This window comes from Mastigoproctus giganteus, chromosome 4 (genome assembly GCF_048544385.1).
Source record: "Mastigoproctus giganteus isolate SK-2022 chromosome 4, ASM4854438v1, whole genome shotgun sequence".
NCBI lineage: Eukaryota > Metazoa > Arthropoda > Arachnida > Uropygi > Thelyphonidae > Mastigoproctus > Mastigoproctus giganteus.
This window is the reverse complement of record NC_143578.1, coordinates 47,614,707-47,637,740: the sequence shown is the minus strand read 5'-3', so window position 1 is coordinate 47,637,740 and position 23,034 is coordinate 47,614,707. Positions and strand designations below refer to the sequence as shown.

The 23,034-nt window shown below is 37.3% G+C and overlaps 1 protein-coding gene across 2 annotated transcripts in view; it reads left to right on the top strand.

The window, feature by feature from the left end:
* Nucleotides 1-319: 319 nt before the first annotated feature.
* The window catches only part of LOC150086694 (uncharacterized), a 44,757-nt gene continuing 22,042 nt past the window's right edge, over nt 320-23,034 (top strand). Inside the window, exons 1-2 of one of the 2 annotated variants that reach the window (XM_090372699.1) lie at nt 320-947; nt 15,814-15,900. In XM_090372699.1, coding sequence (XP_090228825.1) covers nt 872-947; nt 15,814-15,900 — 163 coding nt within the window. In that variant the 5' untranslated portion in view covers nt 320-871. Of the gene's footprint in view, nt 948-2,858; nt 2,921-15,813; nt 15,901-23,034 lie in introns of those variants that run through there. The other variant, XM_090372700.1, reaches the window with a different exon arrangement.

Genomic DNA, 23,034 nt, shown 5'->3' with positions numbered 1-23,034 from the left:
CCGCAGGGCGACATACCAGTCGCTTAATTCGGAAGTAAATCGGATTAGTTTCCCTATAGCCAGCAGCGTCCTGTTTCCCCTCGGTTAAGCTTTAATTCGAAAGGAAAGTGATCTCCCCCGAAAACTCCGAAGTGTTACTAAGTCAATGTGACAGCAGTCTACTTTCCTTTGCAGAGATATGAAAGTTAGTATGCCATGCACGGACCGTCTACTGGGACAGTATGTGTGTGTATGTTCAGAATGTCTGTACAGACCGGTTATATGACTGGCCCTCAACTGGCCTGAGGCTATGGGCCGCCTTTAATTGACCAAGACCAGTGTAACTAGGGGTAGAGTAGCTAGGGGAAAAGCAAACTCGTTTTACTTCAATCCCCAAAGCTGGCGATCAGTTAGCTGAAATCAAGTGTTTGTGACCGACATTTAGAAAACTTTATTTTCTGTTGCTAACGCTGGAGCTGTATATTCCCGTATGATTGCGAAGCATTTCACGTGTTTGGAGAATGTTGCTAAGTCCTATTTGCGTAGTGTTTTTAACACCGGTATGAATATTTGGCCATCCACTTACCACTATGGGTTCCATTGGAGCAAATTCAGGAAGCTCTGAAGGAAATGTTTGTCTGGTGTTATACAAGCCACTTATGACCATCGGTGAACTTAGGTTCCTCAGGAGGAAAAACAGTGTTTCTTCTATTGCCAAACTGTTCATCATTTACTTAGAGACAAATCAATGAAGTAGCATCTTTTAATGAAATGGGCCGACTGAATTTGGGTTATTCGTGACTTTGATTTAATGCTTAGACTGTAGCAGGAAGAAACCGTTTTTACCCTTCAGGCAATTATATTGGAGGATGCGATGGTCTAGTCAATTTTAATGTACAATGCACGCGCACGAATAGTTATGGCAAAACATGTGAGAAACGAAGGAATATTTATAGTTTTTAAAAACGGTAAGTAGCTTTTGATTATTTTAATTATTAATTACTTTTCTGTCAGTGTTAGAGATTCGAAAAGAATTTGCATTAATGACACGATTTTAACGCGCCCGAATTCTGTTGAAAGTTCAGTTAATTGTTTTTAAAAGTAAGAACCGATTCTGTAAAATTATTTAAACCTGTGTTATTTTAGAATATTGCCACGCCATGTATTAATTAGAGTTTGCATATTTTTCGGGATGAAAACCTCCGTTTCTGAAAGAAAATACAATGCAACTCTCTCTGTTAGGGAGTGTTTGATGTGTGTGTGTGTGTGTGTGTGTTAATCGCCAAAGCAACTAAGGCTATTGAGGAGCAGTTTTTAACTGTAATTGTATGAATTATTTTGTTTCATTACTGTTTTTCTGAATGAAAAAACAAGTTTCTGGGAGAAGAAACGAACGATGCAACCATCTCCCGAGACTAACTAACTCAGCTACGTTGTGAAACAATTTAAAAAAATCTTACGTCATTGACGGAATTCAGATTTAGTCTTTCCTACCAGGTGTGGCAGGACGATGATTATAACCACTCTCGCCTGAGATCGATCATCGTATGAAAGAGGTCCTTGTTCCCAGTTCGGTGGGAATTGCGCATAGGAACTTTTCCACACGATGCAATCGTAATCATTGCTCTCTGATTGGTACAAGTAATTGAATTGTAATGCAACAACAATCGAATCTCGTAAGATTCGTGCGCATACCCTAAAAAATGTATTTATAGTAGTTTTTTATTTACTTTTCAAATATTTATGTGCCCATTGTACAGAGAAGATTCCTTTAGAGTGGCTAGCCCTCGCAGATAAATAAATCTGTCGGTTATGTTGGATGAAAAACCCCTTCCTGGAAGGGTTTTTCATCCAGTAACACGACTAAGTTGAACATAGAATAATGGCAATTTACAGACAGAATACTATGACGCCTTAGGTCTTTTGTCGCAAAAACAACATCAAAGTAAACTTCGACATTAAAAATAAGACAGTTCATTCCAAATGACCTTGTGCTATTCGTCTTTCAGGAATACTTTCCGTCAGCAGAGATACGGCTGATCTAATACGCATCCAAGACATTATATGAATATTAATTGAAACTGGATAACCTTGATATCTGGCCTTTCTCATCTGGTGCTAGCGTTTCAAGCATAGCTCTTTCTCTCAGCCTCGAATCAGAGCATTTGAACATTTGACGTCGCAGCCTTCTTTTAGAAGGTTATACAAGTAACTGAATAGAGCTTTGGTGGCTGTTTGACCATGAGAAAAAAAGTTTGAAAGAAACCTGTTATACCGAGACTTTTTTCCCCCTTAAGTACAGTTAGTCCTCGATGACAAAATTTTTACATTTTTTTTACTATTAAAGAAGTTTCGTTTAATACCCGGTATAGCCTCATAGTGGAAACAGTAGGGAGATTTATCCTCCTGATCCCTTACTCTTTTTACTTTTCTAAGAGCAAGCATCATTGACAAACAGTGTGTAAAGTCTATTTATATTTTCAAATTTATACAAAGAATTTCGTTGTAGATTTAAGAAAATTTTAAAATCTTAAAATTTTAAGAAAATTTATCTCGTTTTTCTTTCACGAACACCCTCTTTCGACTCATATGGAGCCATCGATTTGCCCTTAAAGAGAATTTTAATCAATACCACTATTACATTTCTATACAGCCCTGAACAAGGAAAAGTTGACAAAATTGAAAGATTACATAGAAGTTATAATGATTTTTGCTTCGAAATATATTTGCAAATACTCTTTCAAATATGAAATACAAATGTAAATACCGATCGATAATGATTAATGAATATATGAACATTCAGGCCGCTGTGCTTCGTGCCTCGTATTGCAAAGTCTCAGGTAATAGAAACGGTTTCAAGTTTCCCATTATGTTATATCAGACCCCATATGTATAGTGTAATGGCGTTCAGGTGACTGAAACAGTTTCATATTTCTCATAGGTAAGTTCATTTTTATTATTATGATTTTTATAATTACTGTACTGTCTCATTAGTTTGTATTTCACTTTCCTGATAAGCAATATGAGGTATTCTGCGTTATTGGGAGAAATAAAATACTCAATACCCTTGGTAGTCCAGAATCATATCACGAAGTCGAATAGCTTAATTTCTAATTATTTTTTTATTTTTTTAAGAAATATCTAGATAAAATATCTAAAATATCTAAAAAATATCTAAAAAATTTAGAAATATCTAAAAATATCTTGATAAAATGTAATAAACTTTGCCCAATCACATATTCGTGAGGAATTAAATGATAAATGATTTAAAGCACTACTTTGTGGTTCATGGAGAATATTTGGAGTACCTTTGCTAGTTTGAAATACACTGATCAAAACAATTACAGAAACACTGCAAACATGTACAAAGGATGTTAATATAAATATGATGATGTACGTACACAATCATGTAGTCGAAGCTAAGTTCCGATTGGTATATGTCGAAAACGTTAAAGGCAATCCAGAGTGTACAATAATTGCGGCTTTATTGGAACATAGGACATCAGAAGAACAGTAGTACTCTAAGCTTGTAGGAACAGTTTTTGTCGCCATTGTGGTCGGCATATGCACGGACTTTAGTATGGTGTACGGCCTTCAGCAACTGTCGGACGTGTTTTGCACCTGCAATGCATCGATAAAATCAAGGCATCGTTGAGTTGTTGCGTAATCTTCTGCAAATGCTGTTTCCAGCTGATTCAGAGTCACTGGACACACCGGAAGAGTTATTAGGTCTTCCAGCGGTGTCCTAGACATGGTCAATGGGAATCAGGTCAGGGGAGAAGGCAGGCCAATCCATGCAAATGACACCCTCATCTTCCAACTTATTGTTAACCAGTTGTGCTCTATGGGATTGAGCGTTGTCTTTCATAAAATGTACTCTTCATCTACAGCACCGTCATAGAAAGAACCATGGGTTGCAAGATCTCATCTTCCCATCCGACACCAGCAATCTAGCTACACCGAGCTGACTGTGTTCCTGTACGTATACCGAGTTGTTTCGGGTTCCTTTTTCACGCCGCACGAGGACCAGAGGAGAATACTTGATCTAAGTGTAAAGAGATATATTCGGACTCACCTGTGAAGAGCATAAGGCACTGTTCCTCGTCTGTTCAATTACAATGTTCGAAAGCCCATTCTACTGGCTGTACGAAGTCTGGTGCTCAGTGAAACACACATCATACGTCTTGTCGCATTAATGTCGATATCTATGCAAACGATTTCGAATGGTTTGTATTAATACCTCTGTTCCTGTCAATGCCGAAAAGTATCAGAATAGCTAGATAGTGTTTAAGCGTCGATTGCTACAGGTAAAAGAGAAAGAGACATAGCAACTTTACCTCGGTGTTGTTGATGGTCTACGACTCTGACCAGGACATCTCAAAACGGTCTGCTGATGACACTTTGTGCCTCACTCAGCTCTGCCGCAACTTGGCATTGTCACTGTCCTGTCTTCAGTCTCCCGATAATTCTCCAAGCGATAGATTCAAGAAAATTTTCAGATTTTTCACTACGATAATCGAAAGATTGCCTCAAAGTGGCGGCCAACCATATAGCCGCCACCTTGAGGCAATCTGCTTCGCCTGGTGTGATTCCGGGTGGCCCTAATATAATAATTTGAATTTGAATTTTTTTTGCAAGTTTTGGCCTTTATTTGTTGCAGAACTTAGTAATTTGCATATGAATATATCGGTTCATGAACGTGTGCTGTCATTGCTGCTGAAATGCATATCGATACCATAGATTTTCCAGAATCACTGGACAATCTACTGTATCATTCGATTCCGTAGGGATTGTCCAGTGATCTTATAATTGTTTCGACGACTGTAGAAAATCCTCTTTGAACGATATGTTGTCGTTTGCCACTCCGTTTGGAAAGGTCTAGGTTCGAATCCCGTCGGAGATTGAAAGAATTCTTAAAAGCCTCTTCAATCGAGGCTGTAGTTAGCCGATCTCAGGCGAAAGGATTGAGTTTTCCCTTGGGTTATGCCGGGTTTTTCAGCCCGTACAACACGCAAAGTGGCTGCTGAAGCCACGCCACTATAATTCACAAAACGGATATCAGTAACAACTCTAGTGCAGTTAGAATAATAACGTTTAATTGATTAATTGGATAAAATTTATTTTTACCTAAATTTCTTTTAATTTTTTCCTCATTTTCATTTTCAAATGAACATTTTGTCAATTGTGTCAGATTAATTCAGAATGTCATACGAAATCGTATGATGTTCCAGAATTATAACTCAAATTTCTTAAGACAACAACAATATTAAAAACTTGAATGCAATTGTTCTAATTGCTGCAAAAAAAGTTATAAAATCGTTACATTAATATTTAACAACAGGTTAGACCAAACTGGTTCCAACACACTAGATGACACCACTGTACCCATTATTAGTTCACTGTAGCACAAAAACGGTTATCAGATTCGAAATTAAGTAACTGCATTTTGGTTAATTAGCATTAGCATAAAACCGACACTTTCCATTTCGCCTATTCATTCCATCTAATAGGTTGCCTAGTTCTTCTTTAAATTTATTTAAGCTATCAACTTCCATTACAACAGATGGAAATTTATTCCAGTAATCAACCATCCACTCGCTAAACGCAAACTTTCTCACATCTGTTCCTTCCTCAATTTGAATCTGTGCCCCCTCATGTGTGTGGTCTGAGCAAGAGGAAGAATCCTATCAGCATTGAGCTTGCTCAATCTATTCAAAGACTTAAACGCCTCAGTCAGATCACCTCGCAGGTGCCTGGTCTCCAGACGCTGCAATTTGCAGAACTTAAGCCTTTCTTGGTAAGCGCACCCCTTTGTTCCCCTCACCAGTCTTGCTGCCTTCTCAGTGCTCGTTTCAGAAGCCCTACATCTTTCCTAAAATGAGACTTTCAGACCTGTGCGCAGTACTCAAGGTGTGACCTGACCATTGCCTTATACAAAGGGATAACTATCTCCTTATCCTTACTAGCGAAATTCCTGTATTTCATTGACAAAACGCCATGAGCTGTCTTGGCAGCCTGTCTGCATTGCTCAGAGAACTAACTTCATATCTACTGCACAATTATCCCCAGATCTCTTTCATTTTCCCCTACCCTGAGTGCAGTACCATACAGTTGGTATGTTACTGCTACCTATATGCTTTAGTTTGCATTTGTCAATATTAAACTTCAATTGCCATTTCTCAGCCCATCTGCCTAACTTTTCTTGATTCTGTTGCAGTAGCATACCATCATTCCTGTCATTAACCACCCCGCCAACCTTTGTATCATCTGCAAACTTGGACATTAAACGTGATAGGCTTTAATCAATTTCATTGATAAATATAGAAAACAAAAATGGGCTCAACACCTAATTGTTTAAGTACTGAAAAATATATCACTCTAAGCAAAGTAATTCTTTTTATTTTGACTTATCCTTATGTACCAAAACAGAACTGGGCAGAAATAAGTGTGATTTGTTCACTGTTTCTCACATAAAATAATGCGTTCAATCACGGTTCCACAGTAACTTTCATTCTCATCTATTGAGAAATGTTTCCTTAATAATTCTTCAGAGGATCAATAGATGCTAGTTCTACTGGAATAGGTCTAGACTCTGTAATGGATTTCCAGTACATCCCATCTGTAAGGTCAGGAATCAACTAACTGCTTGCTATTCTTACACAATTAAATTTGTTTCCGAAACTTAATATATCGCGATAATCCATGAAAATATTCTACTGCAGTTTGGTAAGACGGTAAAATTAAGTCAATACTGTGGATTAACACAGACACAGTTAGGAGCGAGGTTGTAGATGATATGTGAATTGCTGCTCAATTGGGATTGCGTCCCCACTCCCAATTACGATACTGCGTCCCCACTCCCAACTTTGCATGTTGTTGATGAGGAATTCAAGAAACCCAGGTGTCAATGTTGCCAAATGGTCCACGGCAGCACCTCTAAATTCCTGGAGAGTGGAAGTGATAGAAGGTTCCAGTACGCAGGACCACATTTAGACATGATGAAGCACTAGGCTAAAGTATATGAAGAGGCTTAAAAATATGTCATTATGGATTTTTATCTTCACAAAAGGAAATGACTAGGAGACCATCCGATAGAGAGGCCCGAAGCCATGGCTTTTGCCTAAATCCAGAACAGCCAACATCCTTATACATCCGAATATGCTTTAAGTCAAAGTCTGGAGATCGCGATAGCCACACTATACGTGGGTAGCACAGTTGGTATAATCACAATCCTACCCACACTGGGTGGAAAAGGCTCGGGTTCGAATCCCTTCAGTGACGCGAGGAATTTTTCTGGGTCTTTTTCACAACGTAGCTGAGTTAGTCGGTCTCAGGCGAAGGTAGCTTGGTTTTTCTCCAAGAAAATAGAGTTTTTCGTCTAGAAAACAACAAATCGACCACAGAACACACGAAATTTACAGTTATATTATATATTGCGCAATATGGCCTAACCTGTTTTCGATTAATTCTCTAGTAGAGATTTGGGTACTGATGCATACAGTAGCCTACAAGAGCATTAATCGCAAGGTATTCATCGTCAGATAGCGGCCAACCATTAACTAGAGTAGTAAATGACACCCAAAACTTACTGTTAATAATATATTTATTAATATTCAACTACATATAAAGACTACATTACAGCAGTTAATCGGTGTACCTCCACTTAGTCTTCTGGTACTAGTTGTGGGCACTTGGTAACCGACTCCAAAGTCTTTGGACAATCACACGATCAATATTTGGCGATATGGTTGCACCTGCTTGAGAATGATCAACCCCAACGTCTTCCAGTGGATAGCCAACGCCAACATTTATGGTTCCTTTCTAACATGCTTAACTAATGGCAACCCCGACTTGATTGTCTGATTCACTGAATGAGGAATAAGTTCGCTTTCCTGGCTAAATTCCGTATAAATTGGAAATGATCGATATTCCATATCACTGTATAGGCAGGCCACGTTAATTACTATATAAAATAAGGGTATCTTTTGGCATTGTAATGATTTCATAGTGTTGATTCAATTCATTGGTATATGCAAAATATTAAATATAGGAGGTTCGCGAAGCCAACTTTACAATTTTATTCTTGGATAGATACAAGAACACCAGAGTGTTCTGCAGTTTGATTTTATTCACATAAACTGGTGTGCAAAATTTAAGAACCAGTCAGGTTTTCACCTGTAGCTTCTTATAGGAGTGGCCTGGATATGGGAAAAGCTTACCAAAGGAACCTCGTGAGGTACAGAAATGATGAAGGAAACAACACCGACAAAACAACGAAAACAAAACGGTACAGAGGGACTTTATTCAAAAATGGCAACATAGCACTGGCTGCCATGATACAGATGCATCGCTGCCAAAGATGGAGTAAAGGGAAGAGGTGGTGGCCCTCAGTAGGAGATATGGCCACCCCTAATGGCGATGCAGGCTTTGCACCGCCTGTCCATACTTTGAACAATGTTGTTCTTGCAGTAACATCGTCCATTCCTCTGTCAGCGCCATTTTCAGCTAGTGAACATTTTCTGGTGGGTGTGGACGTGCCGCTAGGCGTCTACCCAGAGCGTCCCATATGTGTTCGATGGGATTTAGATTGATGGAACGGGTAGGCCAATCCATACGAACAATGTCCTCATTTTCCAAAAGCATATCAACAGCTGCCGTGTAATGGGGTGTGGCGTTATCATCCATAAACACGAACTCGTGGCCAATGGCACCTCGGAACAGACGCACACGGGGAAGGATTAACTCAGTACAGTAGCGTTCACTGGTTACAGTACCGCCTTCCAGTATCTGGAGCTGTGTCCGCACATCCAAGATAACGCCTCACCAAACGAGAACACCTCGATCGCCATATCGATCCCTTTCAGTGATGTTTGCGGGGTGATACCATTTGCCAACCTCTAGCCAGATTAGCTGACGTCCAGACTCGCTGCTGAGACTGAATCTACTCTCATCAGTAAAGAGTACCTTAAGTAAAGATTTTATGGTTGTAACCTTTAGAAATAGTGTTGGTCCTTAAGTTTTGCACACCAGTATAGATGACAAAACTGAATCTTTGGAAACAGAAACCTCCTAGTGAAAGAAGTGCAAGATTAGATCCTCTCTATCTGGTTTAAAGAGCCAGTAAGGTAGACTCTCAATTATGCAGAGTAGATGGGAAACAAATTTCCACGAATAATCGAAACTCCAAATAATTGGCAAAATGAAAGAAAACTTGCAAATTTATGAATTTTTTAACATATTTGCAGATAGTGAACGGCAAGCCTACACGAACATATTGGTTTAGGCACCAAAAGGCATTACTTATTTTCGTACAAATGGTAGAATGTTCTGAACAGAATTTTTGTCCATTGAGCTATTAGTGGCAATTTGAATCCCCAAATCGAGATTTTAAAATTATCAGATATTTGGAGATTTAATAAAAAACGAGGTGTTGTTCGCAGCACATGGGGTAAATATCTGATTTGCTCTTAAAGTTGTTGTTGGGTTTTTAGGTGCATCAGCAACTCAGGCCATATTGCGCTTCTATCATAGTGAATATAGGATATAATGAAACGTGCGACTGGAAATGCAGAAGTGATGAAGTCACGTGGATTAAATAAAACCCTAGTTTGGGATTGTAATCCGTGCAGCTTCTGAGAATAGCTTGTTTTTTGTCTTATGAGTAATACCGATTTAATACTTTTTCTCCCATACAAATTCAAATTGCCGTCCAGTAATTGGTGGTAGCCCGTTTGTTTCATCCGGTCCAAGTGTCACGTACTGTTTGTTCATTCTTCGATAAATTTTTGAAGTGTTGATTCCACCAGTCTTTGGACGTGAAGATTTCCTTGAGAATCTCGTATTCATCTGATGCAAAACAAGTCGACTAAACGTGATTACAAGGCCAATCAGGTGGTTTATCAACATATGCTAACGATGCCGGGTTAAAAGAGCCAAGGTAATCTGGAGCATCTGTTCCGGGACGCTGTATTAGGTATCACTTAAAGAGTTACTGCTTCCTTTAACTTTTGTTTTTACGAGTTTCCCATTTTTAGCCACAGCTACGAATACTTCTTAATAACATATCATTGAACAATAAAAGATTAAAACAAGAGCAACAAAACGTTATTTTCAGTAGTAATTCAAAGTGTATTAATATTTAAAATCAGTAATGAAGATCGATTAATGAGTAATACAAGAAATCTTCACAGATCAATCTGTTTCATTAACTTTTTTATAAATCAGGATGTGATTAATATAAAAATAGATAGTATTAGGTTAGGTGTGTGTGTGTGTGTGTGTCTGAGGATATGAGGATTCAATGTATTATGGTTTTAATTGTGTGTATTCTTTGGTCGGTTTGCTGTTTGCTAGATGAAAAGCCCTGTGGGTAAAATCGCCGTCCTCCCCACATCGGGTGTGAAAGACCTGAGCTCGAATTCCGTCAGTGACGCGATCAGTTTTTATGGTCCTTTGTAAAACGTTGCACAGTTAGTTGGGCTCGAACAAGCGTAGCATGGCTTTATCTCTTGTAAACTAAGTTTGGTTTTTGTTTAGTTTGTTGTAGGGTTTTAGGTGCATCAGCAACTCAGGCCATATTGTCCGTAAACTCCTTGTGTCCTGCAGTCAGTTTTCTGTTTGCAGGACGAAGAACCCGAGTTTCCAGGAGAAAAATCATGCTACGCTCGCCTGAGACCAACTAACTCAACTACGTTATGAAAAAGGCCCATAAAAATTCCTGATGTCATCGACAATGGACCACAGAACATAGGCAATTTACAGACGTATTAACCATAGTGCTACTTACCCACGAGGGGAAATATGAAAAACTTCGAGAACAATGAAAACGAACATCATTAGTGCCACCAAAGAAATATTTTAGTAAAATGCACGCGTATTTTTCAAAGGCTTTCCACCAACGAACGATGGATTGCAGCGAGTATTGTCCTCCATTTCTTCTGCAGAACAGTGTTCGTTCGAGCTACCGATGTGTTTGCCTCAGGGTCGAATTTAAACTTGTGACCCTATGCATGTATGAGGCCCATCCCCCCTTCACGAAATAATAATAAATTAAAAATTTTTAAATTGAAAATAAATTAAATGGGCTGTACAATTAAACATGCTTCAATAGGCATGTAATATGTATTATAAAAAGGCAAGTTAGCGATTATCAGTGATAGCCAAAACCATAACAGAAATTATCATAATTTTGTATAATGTTTACATTTGAAAATATTAAACAAGGATTTTTTAAGATGGAGCGAGATCCCTTGTAATGTGAGGCCCTAAGCTATATCCTGTTTAGCTTATATGTAAATCCGGCACTGGTTGATCTGTCCCCTGAAGATCCGCTTCATTCCATAAGTGTTCTATAGGCTTCAATTTGGGACTCTGCACCAACCATTTCAACTTTTGACCAATCATATCCATGTATCATTCTCGAACAGCATTGGCAGTATGTCGTGGGGCATTATCCTATTTAAAGAAACATGGGTCTCTGCCTAAGAACAACCACATTGGAGAGCGTACAGAAATGTCCAAATTATTAAAGCAGACATCATCGTTCATAGTTCCCCACCAACCACCAAAAGTTCTAGGCCATATCATGAGCTACAGTCCCATACCATAACGTTTTCCTCTCAAAACTTCACTGTTGGCATAGTGCATTCTGGCAATAGACATCCTCCACACCCACAACTGCCCATCTGATCAGAATAGAGTGTAATGAGATTCGTCAATTCATATAACCGATTTTTACTGCCTCATGGACCACTTGTGGTGTTGCATCAAGGAAGGCGAGACCGCTGGTTGGGTTGGTAATATTTGGCTTATGCGCCACCGCTATCCCATTTAAACCAAGGTCGTGTAGCTTGTTTTTTCCGTATTTCCGTTTATATCCTGGAATTATAAAATAATCTTACTTTCAATATTTACATTCTTACACGTAATCATAAGTTCCTGTCATGAAACGCAACTGTGATGAATTAGCTCTGTGCGCGTACATACGAAGTACCTGCACAGTGTAGTCTTTCCTTCCTTCCTTCCTGCCTTCTTGCCCTTAAAGATGAAGCTTGTCTAACTTTTCTTCCTGCAGAATACAAAATTAGCTCTTTAAGGTTATTTGGAAAACTTCACTAGGTTAACTTCTTTTATACTGTTAGAAAAGTGATCGGGTAATTGGTGTGGTGTTGGGTGGCAAAAAAAAAAGAAAGAAAAATAATATAAACAATATCATCGTAAAAAAAATGTAAAATACTACCTCTAAAGATCTGTTATCAGATTACTAAAAAACTTTTGTTTTTTATTTACAAAAAAAATTTCAAAATATATATTATTTTCTTAATGTCGTCTGTTAGATAAGAGCTCGTGCTTATTTCTCAAACACGTGTTCTCGTGACCGCACGAAGACAGGAAAGCGTCTGCTATTAAAACAAAAAGAAAAAAAACAAAAATGGTGTCTACTTGAAGAGGAAAAATTGGTGAATAATATGTATATATATTTTTTCCACTTTAACTTAAACCAGCTTTATTAATAAGTAATGGCCAATTTCTGGCTTTTCTATGAATATTTAATAGAACAACCGCTTGGTTAATTGGATAGCTGGTCTTCAAAAAGTGTTTCGCTTTCCTTTAGTGTAATTTAATTGTCATGATGACCTAAAATTAACTATTTTATTGTAAATGGAAGTAAAGTTATTTTGTGTGCCCGTACATTAACCCAAGTAAGCATCATTTCATTTCCGTAATCATCGTTGTAACCCTAATCAGCATATGAATACCTTTCGTTTTTCAAGGCGTCACCAAAACTTGTTTTTGACAACTACCACAAGTTAAAATAAACGCTTCTTCATTATTCGCGCGTGCACACACACACACAAAAAGAGGAAAGAGGATAGCCACCTGAGAAACGTTCTCCATTTAATTTTTTTTTTATCTTACAGTTTTAGTTCTGGTCAACGCACTTTATTGGATAAAATCGGAATTTTATTAAAGAATGCTGTTATGCTTTCATGCGAATGCGTAATAAAAAGCAGCATAATACGTAATCTGTAAATTATAAGTTCACTCACCTTGTAACTTGCTTGCGCAGAATCCAGCCCTGATTTCTTTTCTTTCTTTTTTCTCTCCTTTTTATGTTTTATCTGTGCAAATACTGCACTGATTGCTGTACATATAGACAGTTTCAAAGATAGGGTTACTACCTCGAGGTTAGTTACTTTGGAAAAAAAAATTGTAGGTTAATAAAACAACTAATTTGTATAACGAAACGTGTTTCAATGTATTAACTAAAACACATAATAAATATTTAAATGTGGTTTTATTGTTACAACGTTGTAAAAGTACTAATAATGATTTCTTATTATAACTACTACCAGAAAGAACATTTTAAAATTTGTTAAAATGTTCTTTCTGGTAAAATGTAGCGAAAAACCCAAGTTTCCGAGAGAAAATCATGCTACTCTCACTCGAGACCAACTAACTCAGCCAAAGTGAAAAAGGCCCATAAAAATTTCTCGAAATTGTCCATTGGTCTAATCACAGTTGGCATAAAAATTAATGCCAACTGTGATAACTGTGATTAGACTAACTTCACGAGGAATCTAGGCAGTTAAGGACACGGGGAGTTAGTATCATGTCTGCAAATTGCTGTTGTTTATTTTTGCATCAAAACAATTAATGAAGCTTTTTTGTATTGAGCCTAAAATTGCGCGTATTCTAGGACCGGCTTCTGTTTTGCTGGAATGGAAAACGAGTTTCAAAGGGAACGTCTGGGGAAAAAAAAATAAACTGCAACTAGGCTTACTAGATAAAAAATTAGAAACCCTTTGGAATTGCAGTCAACAGATAATTAAACGTACGGTATGCAAATGTAAGTGTCATATGCTTTGATCAGAAGTTTCTTGATATCAGATATACGCTTTCCTGGTACTTCTTAGTTGACCCGGTCATGGCGAAGACAGGTGAGCTGTCCAATTTTCGGAAATGTGTGTTGGAACACGCTTAGCAGGAGCCACAATTGAGAAAAAAAAAGGAAATCACTGGTGCTTCGGAAGCAGCCATCTCAAAAGTATGCTATAAGTGGAAGATGATGGCACAATGCACCTTTAAAAGGAACAAATGCGACAGAAAGTTGGCACTCAAATAATGAAAGATTCGACTGGAGCGGTGCTGCCAACGCCATCTCTGGAATGCTGAACAGTGGAAAAAGATCACGTGGTCCAACGAGTCTCGATTTACACCTTTTTGCACGAATGGTCGGGTGAAAGTGTGGCGTGAAACTCATGAAGCCATGCATCCAGACTGTCTTGTGTCCACCATTCAAGCGGCTGGATTGCGATGAATTCTTTCAAGACGACAACTATCCACCGTGCAAAAGATTTTATTTGAATGGTTCGAGGAACATTCCTAAGATTTCCAACATCTACTCTGGCCGCCTAACCTCCAGATCTGAATACGATTAAGAAATCCTGGGATATGTTGGAAAGGGCAGTTCGGCTTCGCAGTTCTCTGCCGACTACAATATGGCAGCTGGCAAATATCCTAGTAAGAATGATCAAATCCGGAGACAGTCTTCATGAGACACCTAGTGGAATCCAAGCCACGACGCGTACAGGCTGTAATTCAGGCAAACGGTGGCCCTACTTGATGTTGAATAAAGGTGTTAATTTTTTGGATAGTGAGTGTAGCACTAAGACAATAGCTCTTATATTAATGAGGTTTGGCTGTGAATCCGCCATGCTGTAAGAGAATTCTAGAATAGCTATGAAATTTGTGGAAATTATTTAGAATTTCCACAAATTTCATTAATTTAATTTCAAATGTTGAATAAACTTAATGATGGAGGCATTTTTTTTTTCTAGAAAGATGCAAACAAAGGTCAAAAATTCCGATTAAGGAAAGATAAATCGCACACTGAATGTACACAATTTATCTTTAATCAAATAGTATTCAACTATTGGAACAAATTGCCACTAGCCTTCCTTGTAGAGTTGAAGAGCTAACGTAGATTTAAAAAGGAATTTGAGAAATTCGAAAGTAGTTGATAAAATATAAAACTTTAAGTTAACGAGGCATTCTTATCTCGGCCCGAAGACAAAAGTCCATAGATGAATTCAGAAACGTTGTCATATTATTTTAGTTTGGTACTGTACAGGGTTAGGAAATTTCTTAAAACAAATTTTTCTTTGCTATCCAATAAAATATAGCTTTTCCACTTGGAAAAGCGTGTTATTTTAATTATGTATATTATATTAGTAATTACTGCTATTTGTTCATAAGCCAAAATAAATAAATAAATAATATTAATAACTCTATAATTTCAGATCGAAATTTGCCTAGTTTCTGTACGCTATTAAGACATCAAAATGATTTATTTTTACAATGATAATTTTATTTATTTACGAAGTAAATTATTTTATTTATTTATGGTTTTTAATAATGGTAAATTTGATTTATTTACAGAATCACTTTTTTAATTATTTCCGTTTTTGTTACAATGACAGATCTGATTTATTCACGTTTTTGCTACAGTGATGGATTTGGTTTATTTACAAAGTAAAAATGTTTTGATTTATTTACTTTTGTTACAATGATAAACTTGATTTGTTTTAAAAAAAGTTTTTTTGATTTGTTTAAAGTGAAAAGGTTTTTGATTTATTTACGTTTTTTTTTTTTCGGTTAGTTCCTTAACTTTTGGGTATTAGTGCATATTTAGTCCTAAAAAGAAGAGTAGTTGGCACAGAGGTGTTTCAAAACACAAACTAAGGTCATATCTATCGTAGAAAAGGTGCCTTGTTAAAGGTACTCGACAATAAAAGAAAACAAGTTCTATTATTGTTTTTTTTCCTTACACAGGACTGAAGATGTTCTCTATGGCTCTACTTGTATCCGTTTTTCTTTTCAAAAACGTATCAGCAGGACATTCACCATTGGATAATTCAGGTAAGGCCATTTATTTTATTTTCTCGGAAATTTATGGTTCTATGTATAAAATAAAACTTTAGCGTTTGGTGACAGTCAAGTGCAGTACTGTTGGGGTACATGACCACTTATATTCTTTGTGCGGATGTTTTAGTGCTTGTCACACGTTTGGGCAGTGATGTATCCAAGAAAACGCGAAATGTTATTGGCTAAGAGAGTAGAATACTTTCCATACGTCTTTGAAGATTTTATGTACACCTGAGCGAATTTCAATGATAACAGATTATTCAGTTTTATGAAGCTTCATAAAATTCAGCGATTTGCCATACTGGGGCTCAGTATGGCAAATCGTTGCTCGTTCGGGTCGTGCTATAAGAACTGTAGGAAGGTGCCAAGGGCTTCGTACAGTTCTTTTAGCGTGAGTACCTTTGTGCAACGCATACATACTTTTCTCCTGAGTTCCTGGGCCGACAGACTGACATGAATATCAGATATTCAACGGATCCCTCAATTGGCTGAAAGGCAGAGATCCGGCGTGAATATCTGCTCTTTAGCCAATCAGTTTCAATCATCGTGATGACGTCCCTGTATCGAGGAACACCACTGTAATTTTTTAGTAGTATTAAAACAGAGTTGTGCGGTTTGAAAAACCCGGAATAATTTACAGGCTAAAACCCTACTCCATTCTCCCGAAATCTGCTAACTGCTGTGTCTATTGAAAGGCCTTTAAGACTAGCTCTGGTCTCCAAAGGGATTCGAACCGACGCCTATCTCCAAACGAATAACAAGTGGAGAAACCACTGCACTATCACGGAAAACAATGGCGTGATGAACGACATTGAACAGCCTTAATTCCTGGCCATTGGCTGTGATGGTTGGTATTGCAGTGTATTGGATTACAACTTGAAGTTTACAGTCATGCAATAAAGATTATTTAACGAGTCTCAATTCTGTTTGCGAAGAGCAAAACTTATTATGCCAAAGGCGGATATCATAGTATAGAAGCCATCACATACAACAACCGTATTCCTCTGGTGATTATTGAATAAACTTTGACAGCCTAATGTTATGTTGATATCACAAGCAGCTAATTTTGAGTTTTAAGGAGTGACCTGGATTACAGACGCTGCTTTGGCCTAGAGAAGGTTACTCTTCTTCTTTTTTTTTTTTATCTTTATCTTGTCTCTTTGGAACGATCTGAAGCCCGATAGCCATTCTCCCTATTTCTGAGTCGTCCATTTTAAATGGTATCCTATGGCATCATACAATTATGGCAACAGGGAAAAATTGCATTTCTTTTCCGGAATACGGTTTTAACAAAAATGTGATTTTTTTATGATGCAAAACCATTAGTAAAAGGGGTACTCGTGGCTAAAGAAGTGGTCATAATCGCTATCCAGGCGAAGGTTGCATGTTTTTACTTCCAGAAACTCGGAGTTTTCATCCAGCAAAACAAGCAAACCATCTATAGGATACACACAATTTACATATAGTATACCGACGCCTTTATGCCTTAATGCAATTAAAACCAAGCCAAACCATTAATAAAAGAAAAATATTAGAATATTTTGTTTCCAATAATTCCAAAATCCTAAAATAGTATTTCATTGTATTTATTTGGACTGTTCAATGTGGCATATGAGATTTCATCGTATTTATTTGGACTGTTCAATGTGACATATGAGATTTCATAGTATTTTAACTGCCCATTGTGAGATTTTCTGTGTCCTGGAGCCGTTTGCAAAATATCATATGAGATTTCATAGTATTTTAACTGCCCATTGTGAGATTTTCTGTGTCCTGGAGCCGTTTGCAAAATATCACACAGCTGTGCTATCGCACAAGTCCAAAAGAGGGACTGAACTCAGGAATTTTATCTAACAATCCATTTGGTTCCCAGTTATAACACGGGCCAATAAATCATTTTTTCGGCAATAGTGATGTTTATATTCATCTTTTTTTAAAAACTTACGAAATTATCAATGAAATTTGATTTATTGCTTTATTTTTGAGCACTTATGTGGTTAAATGTAAATTCTGTAGCAAACAATGAACAGCACCATAAAGCCCAGTTGAATTCAAGACAGTAGCGAACAGAAGTTTTTCACGCAAGTCTGGTGGCCTCTCCGTTTATATGTTTTTATATGCTTTTTACAACTTAGTAGTTTTATTTTTAGCAAACACAAGGAAAATAAGTAAAAAAACATTGACCTGGATTCATATGACGAAACATATCAAGTGGGAGATCGGTATTCTCCCTACACCAAAAAAAAAAACCTGTTCCAACTGATGTAGTAATTCACCTATTTGCGAAACAAATCTATAGATATTATTTATTTATTTTATTTCGTTCCAGCCAGAGTAACTTTGTGTGTTACCAAAACGGAACATTTAAGACTTGCAGACTTCTGGGTATTTGACCGTAAATTCCTGTCTTAAAATGCAAATAACGGGGTAAGTCAACATTGGAGATTGAGGCCAGAGAATAAATATAACGACTGTATGTTGCAATTCTTAAATCCACAGTTAGAAGAGGAGATTATTTGTTGTTTATCACCCTTAAAAGTATAAATTAATCCCTCATATGCGTATTTAATCTTTGGAAAGCTGTCTCAAGTTTTGCGAGGATTATTTGAACTCAACTCACCGGAAGAACAGGTACCTGTCCACACCGGTTCTTCCAGAAAGTGATCGATGGATGATGACATATTGTAGGAAACTAAACCTTCCTGTAACCAGTTTTTCTATGCCTTCCGGTTTGTTAGTTCGTTGCCAATGACAAGTACTGTAATTACTGTTTTCAATAATAACATAATAGTAAACGTATTCGCAAGGTGTTCGTTGCTCTATTTTTTATTTTTTAATTGAAATATTCTCTTATCTTGTGTTTGTCCCCTAATATATCTGTCTGTAATCTGTAATTCATGTTTTTAAAACGATGACGAAAGAATTATTATCTAGATTTCAAAGATTGGGGATATCCATTGTGTCCCCCTATTCAGTACTTAACCATTCACTGTTCGCTATTAACAGGTGCCCATTCAACCAATCTTAAAGGTAAGAAAGAATAACAATTCCTATAGTCATTCTCCATTCCAAGTTTTTGTTATGAACCTGAGGATTATAATGGATTAGGATTTTGCTTCCGGGCAAAAGCAATGAGAAGTTTTATGCAGTTATTGATACAAAAGTTGCTCTATGACCCACATGAAAACGACAGTAACCGCAGCAAAAAGAAAAAGAAAGAAAGGAAAGAGGGGAGAGGGAGGAGAAAACAAGCTAAGAAAGAGGCCACTGGACAAGAGAAAATAATCACGTGACTGTTTGGTAAGACGCCGTGAGCGTTGAAGTGAAGAATCCGGAAGCTTTTACCTAGCCTTAAGTAATGTCACGAGGAACAAGAGAAGAATGGAAATCACTGTTAAGTGCTTCATGTGGTTCTTGGCTTATGGAATTTATTTCACTTGTCCCCTTTAACATTTCAGTTATTGCAGTAACACGTTTTGTTGATGACATACGAGGTCCTTTGAATGCACTGAAATATCAACTCTGTGTGCTGGTATAGAAATCGATTTTCGATTTCGAGAGTTCGTTTCCGAAATGTGAATTAGAAAAGAAATTAACCACGATGGTTAAAAGAGAGAGAGAGAGAAGTATGGTCAATGTGAACAGAATTTAAAATCTTAGAATATGTTAGTCGATGAAAAATGGCAAATCTTTACAGATTCCTGAATGCAATGTGATTTAAAATGAACTAGTAAAATTGGAATAAAATTTATGAAACCAGATGTGATTGCATGAGCACTAGATATGATCACATTTGACATTTGTACGTGTAATTATCCAAGAAAATTTCGAATAGCTAGAGAGGATTCAGAGAAAGGCGACCAGATTAGCGATGAGTGCAAAGCAATGCACATATGAAGAGCTGCTTAAAACGTGTGGACTACAGAGTTTGACAACCAGACAAGGGAAAATCTGATTAAGGTGTATAAGGAACTGAAGGGATTGAGTAAAATGAATGAGAATGGTTTGTTTTCCCTTGTGGGTGAGACACGAACTATAGGACAGAAATATAAAATCTCAGGGAATAACAGAGGATTGCATCACATGAAGTTCACATGTCGGCAGCCGGTTTGTCGAACACTCGAATAAGTTGCTTTCCAGTGGCAGTGAGACTAGTTAACTTCAAAGCAGATTTGAATGATTATCTTGTGAGGGAATGGGAAAAGCATGGAGATTGTCTTATTTAATTATTATTATTATTATTATTATTATTATTATTTGGTTGATGCGGAAAAGTTCACTTCCTTGCCTCATTTGGACTTACTGATACTAAATTGATCTACGAGAATTGCAAATGCAAATCATTGAAATATGTAATAACGCTATTACTTCGTAAGGGCATCATGCTCACAGTTTCGTACAAGCAATCATCCTTTAGGACAGTGGTTCTCAAACTACTGAGATCTACAAACACTTTCAAAAATCAAAAAAAGTTTGCGGACCCCATGGAACTGGTCTACGACCCCCAAGGATCCGCAGACCCTAGTTAGGGAAACGCTGCTTTAGGAGATTCTCTACGATCTGGATATCTGTAAGAATAACTTGAAGAGGGAGGATTCAGTATAAGGTGGTAAGATTGATGAACAAGTCAAAAAAAAGTGGCGCGTGTGCCGAGCACGCGCGGTAGATGGTTATATGTGAAACACCCTTTGCGCCTGCTCAGCACACGCGAAGATTTACGTAAAATACCCATGATCATTCTCAAATTTCCATAATTTCAGCAAAATATTTATTTAAAAGTATTTATTTAGCCTAATTACCCATTTGATCGCAACAATACAAGTATTTGTCATATGACAAATACTTGTATTGTTGCAATCATCCTATTGTAAATCGATTCACTAGAACTCGAGATATCGTACCTGTCACGAAAAATGCGTCACGCGATCTAATCACACTATTAGTAAGTGCTTGGCAGCACAGACTAGTGGCGGCAGCGTGGGAAGCGCCTCTGACGGAAGCCGCGCATTTTTCTTTACCGATCAGACTCGGTTGTAGGTTCCCCCCAAGGATGTTTCACATCAAAAAGGTGGTGGCGACATTTTTGAAACTTTAAGAGAAGAGAATCGTTGCCATATGACCAAGTAAGGAGTTTTACCCAGGATTAGGTGCGTTTTTTAAACGCCAAAGCAACATAATACTAGGAGGTATTAGTACGTTATGTCTGTAATTGAGTGTATCCTTCGGTCGGATTGCTGTTTCCGGACATACAACCCGTTTTCAGGAGAAAAACGGGTTCTTGATATTACCAACGTTATTTGAAGGTATGTTGACGGTCACACTGACTCTTCTTTGATGAGTATCAATTGAGCTTTCAGTAAGATTCCAGTTATTGTCTGGTCTGATAACAAAGTGATGATAGTCCCTAGTGATATGTATTCGATATGTTCATATGTTTAATGGAGGTTTCCTGGCTATACAGAGGAATGCACGAGATCGATCAGCCGAAGTGACATTTTTATGGGTATATTGATCTCAATTTTCTTTTTATGGATGAAAACGCATTTCTCTGTAGAGCTCAGTTGATATAGGAACTGAGCTGATGACAAGAGTATCCAAAAGGTATAGTCAGTAAGGTCACCAACTAAAATCCCATTAAACATGACAAGAATACAGGAGGATAGAGAATTTCACCTGTCAGCAAACTCTAAAGAACTTTGCATTGACTAAAATTGGTTCTTGTGAAGCAACGAAATTTCTCGTATTGCCCATGGTTGAACAATGTCAAATTTAGCATAGGATAGCGCGATATTTGTTTAATCCTCCCAAACAATTGTACTCCATATTGGCTTCTAAGCAAGTCTGTTGGGAGATGCGATTTTTCTTTTCACGAGGTTCTTTCGAAATTTTCTCTAAATTGAATGTTATTACAATTTAGAGTAAAGTAGATTAACATTTATATGAACAAAATAAAGAGATTGCTAAGTTTTTTGATGATACCTTATTCATCATTGTATTGACTTGAACTCCTGTTATAACAAAACGTTAGCTTAGTTCTAGGACACTGAAATGAGCGCGTGAAGTTTTATCACTATACACTGATAATTTTTACCAAAAATAATAGTACTTAATTTCGTTCATTAATTCTCGAAAAATTACAGACTATTTTCAGTGCCATAATTACAGATTATTTGTGCTAAACGAGAATTTTTAAAGAAATTGATTAAACAGCCTTCTTCGTTCGTGGACATTAGGATCTCACCATGACTGTCGCAGAATAATTATTCCTCCAGTTGTTTATGCATTATTCTACCAAAATTCATGAGAAACTCTGCGATTCATTCTTGATGTTGTCTATAATTGCGTGCCTAATTTGTGGTAATTTTATGGAGGAATCTCAAACATTCTAGTAAGACAATGCTCCATATGACAAAGCAAGAATTGTGAATGCAGTTTGAAGATAATGACATCAGAACGTTGCAGTGATGAGCACAGAACTGAACTTAATCCAACTGAACGTGCTACATGAATTTTAATTCGGAATTATGACAAAGCCAAAACAGCCATCTTCGCTTGTGGAGCACACATGAATGTTTTAAAAGAGGAGTGGAGCACAATTCCTCCAAGTTTCTGCCAGAAATTATTAGAAAGTCTTCCACAATGCACTAAATCAGTCGTACGGTCAATAGGTGGGCCAAAATATTATTAATTTCTTCGAGTAAAGACATGTTTGGTTCATAACTACAAGTATCCGATTACTTTTTGATCGGATAGCCTATCGCGAGGGATACTTTAATCAAGCGATATTGCAAGGCTAAAATAAAATATTACTAGAATGCACTCAATTTAGAGAAATGCTGATGCCTTATGGCCCCTGTCGCCTGATAATTCATGTGCGTCCCATGCATTTTTCTTCTCTGTCATATGTCTCATTAGTTCATCTGATATCTATTTAGGCCCAAATCTTGAACAGTATTTCTTGGTTGGTATGAAAAGCCTAGTACCCTCTAAGATTAAGTCCCTTAAGGCCTCCCATTTAGAATTCACCGTTGGTAACATCATCAGTTGGTCGCACTGTATAGAATTTAAAAACTCTCTGAGACCACTGTAGTCACTCAATTCTTTTATTATTATTATTAGATGTACTGT